Source organism: Brienomyrus brachyistius, chromosome 13 (assembly GCF_023856365.1).
Source record: "Brienomyrus brachyistius isolate T26 chromosome 13, BBRACH_0.4, whole genome shotgun sequence".
NCBI classification, from domain to species: Eukaryota; Metazoa; Chordata; class Actinopteri; order Osteoglossiformes; family Mormyridae; genus Brienomyrus; species Brienomyrus brachyistius.
The window spans coordinates 2,282,864-2,293,343 of NC_064545.1; the positions used below are offsets into that span (position 1 = coordinate 2,282,864).

The 10,480-nt window shown below is 38.0% G+C and overlaps 1 protein-coding gene across 2 annotated transcripts; it reads left to right on the forward strand.

Moving 5' to 3' along the window:
* The first annotated feature begins 3,166 nt into the window (after positions 1-3,166).
* Positions 3,167-8,724, forward strand: LOC125705813 (dihydroorotate dehydrogenase (quinone), mitochondrial-like). 2 transcript variants are annotated; one of them, XM_048972093.1, is made up of 9 exons: positions 3,167-3,290; positions 4,893-5,105; positions 5,238-5,437; positions 5,864-5,946; positions 6,098-6,285; positions 6,501-6,614; positions 7,186-7,339; positions 7,692-7,851; positions 8,118-8,724. In XM_048972093.1, the coding sequence occupies exons 1-9, from the start codon at positions 3,273-3,275 to the stop codon at positions 8,215-8,217; spliced, it is 1,230 nt and encodes a 409-aa protein (XP_048828050.1). In that variant the 5' UTR covers positions 3,167-3,272; the 3' UTR covers positions 8,218-8,724. The 2 variants fall into 2 exon arrangements, with proteins under 2 accessions (XP_048828050.1, XP_048828051.1); XM_048972094.1 differs by lacking the exon at positions 3,167-3,290 and adding an exon at positions 3,638-3,773.
* The last annotated feature ends 1,756 nt before the right edge of the window (positions 8,725-10,480 follow it).

The window sequence follows — 10,480 nt, forward strand, 5'->3', positions numbered from 1 at the left end:
GCACCCCCTGTCGGGAGCGCGCACCGCTCTTTTCTTCTATTCGAAGTGGGAAAATACGTAGTTCCGTCAATCTAAATATGCAACAGAAATATTAAATTCCGTTTGCACATTTAGAAGACCACTGTCCCACTTCACGAAGGCTGCATTTAACCCATATAAGACTGATAAACTGTGATATGTAAACGATGAGCTCCGAACGAGAACGTAGGTGATTTATTAGTCTCGTCATCAGTTTACTAGTTTGAGAACAAGGAAGTCCTTCGCTTTAAGAATCAAAGCAAATTACACAATATTATTCCCTATACATATCTAGTAATTATCTTTATCCACAATGAAGAGAGTGTTCTGGTACAGTGATCCGAAATACCTAAACAAAAAAAAAAAGTATCTTTATGACGGCTAACCTGGCAGGAAATTCATTTCCATTCTCCCCTTTGATTCTATCACGAAATGCTGCTAGCAAGCGACATATTTAAAGAAATAGATAATAATTACTTAATTTCATGAATGCCATATCACGTGCAGCGCGCGGGTCGGGGGGGGGGGTGCATTTTACGGCAGTTTACTTGTTTCGTATTTAAGAAACTGGCTCAGTACTTGTGCTATTAGTACCTTACAAAGTTCGCTCTGTTTATTGATCTTCTTCTATTGTGCAGGTTTATGAAAAGCATATTAGGAGGAGGTAAACTGACAGGAACATGCAGAGGTGGAAGGGGGTGTGTTCTTTAGCATAAGAGTATGCACCCTTTTCAAATCTATCTGTTAAGATAACTTTAGGGGACCTGCTATGAATTGCACCCCCTTTGAATTCTGGCTCTGTATGTCCTACATAAATGAAATTTGCTCAAGTAGTACACTTTGCCACATAGAGTGTACTGTCCAAAGCATTTTGGGATCTAATCACCAGAGATAGAGATACAGGGGGGTGCCATTCACGGCAGGGCACCTGCCGGGAATTGCACCCCCTTTGAATTCTGGCTCTGTATGTCCTACAACAATTAAATTTGCTCAGGTAGTACTCTTTGCCATACAGTGTGTACTGTCCAAAGCATTTTAGGATCTAATCACCAGAAACAGAGATACAGGGGTGTGTGCCTTTCACGGCAGGGCACCTGCCAGGAATTGCACCCCCTTTGCATTTTGCAGGAAAATGGACATCCAATTTTAAATTATTTTGGTTCCCCTGAATCACAATGTTTTATGGAGTGATCTACAGTTAGACAGATACAGAGGCCTCCATTATGTCAGGACTCCCTTTTCAAGAAATGTAAATATCAATTGCTAAACTTGTCATGTATGTTTTGGTACCTGTCACGGCAGGACGGACGGGTGTGCTGAGCAGGCGTGGTTGGTGCAGCTCAAAGAGCAGTAAAAGCAAGTTGCAGGCAAGATGCGGGACGAACAGGGTTTAATGGAGGGATCGGGACAGGAAACAAGGTCTCACGCAACACTTTCAATGACAGACAAGGGGTTAATGCAAAACAGGGACTTAAATACACGGAACAAGGCAGCAGAAAACAAGACACGACTGGGCACGATCAGGAAATCACACGTGGGTAATTAGGGGGCGTGGCACACACGAGGAGCGGACGGGCCGGGCGTCACAGTACCAAGTTTGCATCATGATTCACAGCTAAAATTAGTTTGAACGCCAATGATCTTGAATGCCAAAAAAACGAATATGCTGCCTCATGACAACACATGTAATGCACTGTACCTACACAGATTATGAAACAGACCTTGCTGTTGTCAAGTGGGCATAAAATGGGATATAATGTAGAAACTTAACTTAATGTTCTAGTTGTAATTATTCATTTCAACATTAAAGTTTTCCTATAGATATCATCTGAGATTCAATTGGCAAATTATTTTGTGAAGGCACAGAAACTTTAATAATAAATACAATTAACAATTCCAACAATGACTACAAACTAAACGCTTAATAAAATCATAAATTCACTTATTATTATGAATAATAATGTTAGAAAACAATTAGTCAAATTGTCAAATAAATCAAAATTAATCCTACATAAAACATAAAACCAATAAACTGACAATTCCTTATGTGCATACAAATATAGTCCTGATCAATAGAAGGATTCTGCACGCAGTCATGGTGGTACCATCTGCTGCAAACATCACAGCAGACCTAAAGGGAAGGGAGAGTGTTTCCATTAAAGTATGGTTAACACTTATCACATTAAGTATTCAAAGCAATTAATGTAATCATAATAGGTAATTCAGGGAAGATTGTTGCCTACATATAACAAGTACTGTCCTAAAACACAAGTATATATGTACAGCGCCCTCCACAATTATTGGCACCCCTTGTAAAGATTTGTAAAAAAAAGCTTCCTTTCAGTGAAGTAGCTTCATCTCACACAAAAAAAAAATGGAAAAATCCAACCTGTCTTTGAAATAAATTTATTCAAATCAAAAACAAATCCTTCGTTAAGAAACAATTATTTTTAATAAAAACACCTGTTCTAAACTTGTTATTCACTACCGGTTGACGGTGAAATTAGCTAGTAAGCAAGAAACGTTCTCTGTGCTCTAAAGAGAAAAACAAAGAATTACCAAAACAAAGTGGTTAGCACTGTTGCCTCACACCTCTGGGACCCGGGTTCGTATCTCCGCCTGGGTTACATTTGTGTGGAGTTTGCATGTTCTCCCCATGTCGTCGTGGGGTTTCCCCCACAGTCCAAAAATATGCTGAGGCTAATTCAAGTTGCTAAATTGCCGTAGGTGTGCATGTGTGAGTGAATGGTGTGTAAGTGTGTCCTGCGATGGGCTGGCCCCCCATCCTGGGTTCTTCTCTGCCTCGTGCCCATTGCTTCCGGGATAGGCTCCGGACCTCCCGCGACCCAGTAGGATAAGCGGGTTGGAAAATGGATGGATGGATGGATGGATGGATGGATACAATGGGAAAACTCATGTAAATGGCCATAAACATGCCCAGATGTGTGGTAACAAAAACAATCTATCGTTAAAAAACTTTACCTGAAATTGTCTACGTATGTGCACCACACAAATCCAGTTCACTTTTGAAACTTCAATTGTATTCATTAAACTATTTAATGGATTTACATTAAACTATTTTTACGCAAAATTTGAACCGCCCCTCAAACGAAACTCGACTCGTCTTAAAGCTCCGTTTATTCTGTGACGTCGATAACGAGCTATCGCGACAACTTCTGTACCGGAAGTGATCTTTCCTCTTCATTTCAACGTGGGTACTAGCGCTTCCAGTATTGTTCTGTCATAATACTTCAATGGCGGGCCATTTAAAGGTATTTAGTCGTTGCACATTGTATAATTAAAGATAATCAAATACATGTTATTTTTAAATTTGTAATAAGATCTATACATTTTACTTTAAATCGAGTTAGCTAGAAAAAAAAGATTTCGAATAATCTTTGATTTATCAAACTGTATAACTACAAAGGAACAAAATATAAATCTTCAAATGACGGCCTTTTTATTACACCTAGTACGCACCGTTCCCTAACTTGTTATTTACATAATTTTTGTGGATATTTCACTTAAACTGTTTCAGTGACTAATTAGGAAGTTTGCCTTTCTGTCTAATGGGTTTTATTAAGTTTCATGTGTATACGTCACGATTTCTGCGTAACGGCCATTTTACATATGTCGGAGACGTCTGTCGCACAGATGCATAAAGTTCTGTAGTTCTTTTCAATGTTAAAGAAAGTTTCATATTAACTAAATGTATATCGAGTGCTCAGAACTATGAAAAGATGTATTTTCTTCAGGTAAATGGAACTGAGGCATTTCTTCTTATCATTTGAAGAAAGTAAATTACCACACAGTTAACCATAAAGTGTAAATGCAGGCGCAATGAGGCGCTTTCTTAAATTATCATAATGCGTGAATTGCCAGCTTTGTCTTACAGTAGGGCGCCGAAGATAAAGTTATTTAGCTATACACTCAAAAAATACAAATGGGACCAAGTTCACCAGTTGGTTCTCCCTTTTACACAGGCTCAGTGGCTATAAAAACTATATACTTATTTTCAATGCATTTAACTGAAATACTGCCTATTCTCATAACACAGAACGTGCCACTTCTTGACAGTATCGTCGTTGAAGTTTTTTCGATCGATGGATATTAGCCAAGTTTTCCGGCAGCTCTTCGGTCTCTTTGCCTTGATTTGTACGAACCGAAGGTTTACAGAAGAAACTGAGATTCGGGGTTTTCTTGCTGCTGTTGTCACTCGGACCCCGGAAAAATGGCCGCCGCCTCGTTTTCATTTATGCGTACCTTGGACAGTGACGTCAACTTAACCCTTTCATGCATGGTGGTCACTACAGTGGACAGCTATTCAACAGCCATTTTATTGGAAATGCAATGGTCTCAATGGTATAACTGCATATCAGCCACTACAGTGGACGCTGTTGCATCACTCTATAGGCTTCCACCCACTGGCAAGTACTTGTAACTAAAAATTTGTTTCAACCAAGATGGCAGACCGACAGGCAGAAAAGTTGAACACAGCAGGAATATCTTGCCAATCCTTGTATTCTAGAAGACCCTTATATCGTGAAATATATACAAATATCTGTTCAACAGAATTAAAACCAGATACATTTTCATACTTTTCACGTAATCAGTTCTATTCATTAGTTTTTGATGACATATTGCCAAATGCATGCAGTTCACTAAAGTGGACATGTAAATAACTTTTAGAATAAAAGTATGTTGGAAAAAAAAGTTAACAGGTGTTTTTTGCATCCCTTCAGAGAAATAAAACCACATAGGAAACAAATCCTGACTCAGATATTTATAATTCATGCATGAAAGGGTTAATACGACCCATTATTGTGGCACCCATTGTATAGTTTTATTGAAAAGCTCTTTCTTTTCTTTTTCAGAGACTTATAAAGGATTCCATAAAAGTTCTGGGCACTGGTGGATTTCTCTTTGTCTCATACCTCACGGCAGCAGGTGATGAGCAATTCTATGCCAATCAGCTTGTGCCTGCACTGCAAAGAATCGTGGGAGCCGAGACGGCTCATGTGATGGCAATACGGTTCATCAGTCTGGGTCTGGTACCATACAGTAGGTTCCAGGATCCAGCCTCACTGGTCAGTCATACTTTACGTATTTGTTATACCAAGTTATGCAGTGATCTCTTTGTGAGCAGTAGGTGTTACAGATGACCAAAGAAGCCTTGTTGAACACCTTCCTGCTGGCCATTTCTACACATTTCTTTTCAGGAAGTGAACGTATTTGGCCAGCGATTTAAGAATCCGGTTGGGATTGCGGCCGGCTTTGACAAGCATGGGGAAGCGATGGATGGGCTGTACCGTATGGGGTTCGGGTTTGTGGAGGTCGGCACGGTGACTCCCCTGCCCCAGGATGGGAACCCTAAACCACGCGTGTTTAGGCTGACAGTAGATCAGGCAGTGATCAACCGGTATGCTGTCATGACACTGACGCTGCCCTATCTACTGCCATATCTGAAAGTACATGTTCTACAAACCGTAAAGCCCTGTCTGAATCACTTCATAATTTGTAGACAAGTGTAATTTTTTAATCCATATAAAGGTCACCTGACACAAAAAGTGATTTGTTTCCCTTATTCTTACAGTACACATAACTGCCATGCTTATAGCGGACTCCCTCTGTTTATTAAATGGTAGACTTTAAGTAACCAAAATAAAATAGAAATTGAATATTACATTGTGTATTAGTCAAGCAATGCCTGCTTTACATTGGGGGGAAATGAGACAGTCATTTTAACTAGTAGACAAACAATAGAAAATGACAAAACGCAACTGGGATAAAAATGATTCCAAAAACCTTGGCTTGAGTCAGTTTTGTGTGTGTATGTGTTTTTAAGGTATGGCTTTAACAGTTGTGGCTTAACTGCTGTCCAAGAGAGACTCAAAGCCAGGGAGGTTACCCAGGCAGAGCATACACAAGGTAATGGTTCCAGGCTCAAAGTAAAAAAAAAAAAACAGTTCCGACTGATTGAACCTTAAGTCGTTAGTCTTTGGATTATAGTCTTGGTTTGTTTCCTGGTCACCCAATGTAGCTGTTCACAACAGAAAGATGTGACAAAGTCTTTTCCTAGCTGGTCAACCTATTGGCATCAACCTGGGCAAGAACAAACTGTCTCAGGATGCGGTAGCTGACTACCTGGAGGGGGTGCGAAAACTCGGACCCCTGGCCGACTACCTGGTAGTGAACGTGAGCAGCCCCAACACTCCAGGGCTGAGGGATCTACAAGGCAAGGAAGAACTGCGTCACCTGCTGCAGAAGGTGAGGGTCCCGCCGCGGTGAGAGAACCTGCTTACAGTATAGGCCATGTTAAAGAATTATAAACAACTCTTGTTTTTCCGTGATTCAGAGCACGAGAACCATGTTCAAATATGCAGTCAAACTACAAGGTCTCCTCACTAAGGCGGATTTATCAGCATTAAGTTGTCCTTATAGTGAGTAGGTAGTTTGAGTTGTGGTTCTCCCATTTCATGCAGGTTCTGAAAGAGCGGGATGGCTTACAATCTGGGCGACGGCCACCCATTCTGGTGAAGATTGCGCCTGATCTCACCTCCCAGGGCAAGCAGGACATAGCTGATATCATCACTGAGGTCAGTGCAGCCAGGCAGATTTCAGACCCTGCTGCAGGGAACACTGCACCATTCTGGTAACTGGATGAATTACAGACCCATTTGATGCTTCTCAGCCACACCTTCCAGTCACTCTCTGACTCATCCCTGACAGATCTCCAGAGTGGCATGTGATTATTGTCACGTGGACCTCCTGGTGTATTTGACCCTCAATCCATAACTTTTATCCCACAGTCACTGCTTCTTTCAATTTATATTTATATATATATTTCAAACAGAGTAGAATATGACAGGCAGTTAAATGGAATTACACATCAGATATGACACACAGTTACACAGCTATCAAAATAATAAATATAATGTCAGAATGTTTGAGCATTAAGGGTGTGATGCAATGCTGCATTACAGCATGCACTGTGCACATCTTCTAGGGTGAATCTGCCTCAATCATGTAGACGTTTTACTACCTAAGCCATTATGATCTGCCAATGAAACCCTCATTCACTCATCCCAATGTAGCATATGCACTTTTTGTGTTGACGGCCAATGCTATGCTTTAGCATTCATGCATTCCATGCTTTATGGGTTTCAGCTGGGTGTGGATGGCTTGATCATCTGCAACACCACCGTGTCCAGACCCCCGATGCTGAAAGACCCCCAGAAGTGCGAAGCAGGTGGTCTGAGCGGTGCCCCCCTAAGAGAAATGTCCACTGCCACTGTGCGAGAGATGTACAGCTTAACCAGAGGTAAAATTAAAAGAACTGTTACTATTTACCTAAGCTAATGTATAGAGTGCTTGCAGTCATTCCCACGAAAGTCCATCACGTTCAAACCCTTGAGCAATGCACACATCTTTTGGGAGATGGAGAAGTTTGGCTGCTTTTGTCTCTGCCTGAAGGCAGCTATGGACTTGAATCCGAAATGTTTTGGAATCAGATCCCAGGAAAGTAGAGTGTACCTGGTCCTTAATCATGGTGCTTAACCTCCACTACTTCTTAAAAAAAAAAAAAAAAAAAAAAAAAAAAGAAATGTGCAAGTTGGATTTAGTGTGTGCCACAGAAAAATATAATTTCTGCTATCACCCCATTGTTTTATTAGGGAAAGTGCCCATAGTTGGTGTTGGAGGTATAGCTAGTGGACAGGATGCCTTGGATAAGATTCGTGCTGGTGCATCATTGGTCCAGCTATATACAGCGTTTACATATCAAGGACCACCCATTGTCACCAGAATCAAACGGGAACTGGCACAGCTACTGAAGTAAGTAATGCATTGAGCACTTTGCCAGTCAATATTCATAGTCATGAAATTGAGAGGAATTGTGCAAGCATTTTCTTTCTACTATTATTACTTGCCTTAAACTATATCAATTAATTTACTATTTGAATTACATTAGCAAGTGTATTTTCTTTAAGCTAAAAGTTACTATATTTAAAACGAGTGATATTTTTATTCTGCAGTTCATATAGTTCAGATTTACTTGCATGTTATAAGGGATTAAAACCCACTATAAACTTGCACTTCAGGGAGCAGGGATTCAAAAGCATCTTGGATGCAGTGGGGGCTGATCACTGGATGGTGGATGGGAAAATGCAGGAGGTTCCAGAACGGGGCTGTAAAAGCTAAGCCAGAAATGAGGCCGCAGACTTTGCAGAAGATACCCACATCCACAAAAGTATCAAAATATGGTCAAGATATCCGGGACAGAAGAAAATAGCGTACCTACAGAGTTTGTGGAGTTATGTAAACATCAGTGTATGAAATGTGCTTCATAAAGTTCTTTTTTCTTAAAAAAAAAAAACAAATTTGTAATGCATGATCATGGTAAAGCACACTCCACTGTAGGGGTCAGAACACTCATGAGCACTGAGTGCCCTTCAAGTTGTCACAAAGCTAATACCAGCTTGAACAGGGGTTCTCAAACACCCCATCTGCTGTCTTCAAAAGGTTAGGCACACCTGTCCTAAAGAATATGGGACAGGTTGTCTGACCAAAGCAGACATGTTCCCTCTAGTGGCAGCAGAGTTTACTGACAAGGGTAATGGCTCAGACCATTTATAATTGTACATTTACAATCAATATTTCATTTTTTAAAGTGTTATGAAAAACTGAATAAAGACGTTTGTAAATGTACATGTAAATTTTAGACTTTTGGTGTGAATTGAACAGTGTTTGCTATGTCGACGCATCCTCAGAAGATGGGGCCCTAGGCGTTTATACTGAGGCACAGTAATCAATTAAATTCCCACAGAAGATGCAGATAACGGTCATCTGTGATCTTGCAAGTAAGATTCTCTAAGACATGAAATAGAACTCCTACAAGCTCTTACATGTGTGTGTAGGACATAGGCCAGTGCATCAAAGTAGTACACCTACATATTTAGTCTGATCTTGTTTCGAACTTTAACATAATAAAAGCAAATTGCTTCCCAAATAACGTCTGTTCGTGTAAAGTCTGTATATTAATTGCATGGGTGATTCTGTGAATAGCAAATGTTTATCTCAAATAAATGTATTCATTAGACAAATTTAAGTACGGTATTGTAAAAAATAACAGCAAGATAGTTAAACATCTCATGCCAAAGGAAGAGCTCACTCTGCGTTATTGGGCAACTGAATGTGACAGTATATATATATATATATATACATATACATATATACATATACATATATATATATACATATACATATATATATATATACATATATATATATATATATATATACATATATATATATATATATACATATATATATATATATACATATATACATATATATATATACATATATACATATATATATACATATACATATACATATATATATACATATACATATACATATATATATACATACATATATATATATACATACATATATATATATATATATATATATATATACATATATATATACATATATATATACATATATATACATATATATACATATATACACATATATACATATATATATATATATACATATATACATATATATATATACATATATATATATATATACATATATACATATATATATATACATATATACATATATATATATACATATATACATATATATATACATATATACATATACATATATATACATATATATACATATATATATATACATATATATATATACATATATATACATATATATATATACATATATATACATATATATATATATATACATATATACATATATATATATAAATGCAATTTTTCAGCCAACGACAGCACCTGATCTTAATCTTAAATGGCATGATGAAACGATCCTTTCCCTCAAAAGAATGATTCCTGAGGTTTGAACTAATTGCATTTAGGCTACTCATCTCCTCTAATGTTTCCAATGAATACGATGTAGTCACTCCTTGTTCACCTGAGTTTGATTAACTATTACTAATTCATTACAGAAAGACTGGAATAGAGCTGACAATTAACCGACTCATCAATTACTAGTACAAAATCCTTCAAAGGCAAAACAACAAAACACAAAGACATATTTTACATAACCCGAGTTAAAATGCAACTTAGCCTATGGGAAGTAACTCTATTTAAAACCAGACAAAATATGTGTGTATAGAAATACTAACTTTTACTCAAATGTTTGCTAAACAGCAACACTGCAGCTGAACTAATTTTTGGCTATTTTCAGTGACAATCTCGCTAAGCGTAAAATGACAATTTACAAAACAAATTGTACTGAATTTTAGTAAGGAAATATTCAAGAGGCACTCTATCCTGTTGCTCGACAAATGAGCTTTGAAATAATGGTGTCATCACAATCACTTCACTGTATTCTGTCAGAACGTAAATGTTATTATTGCTTATATCAATATGCAAAGCTTTAATTATTCCCCATTTCCTCAAAAGCT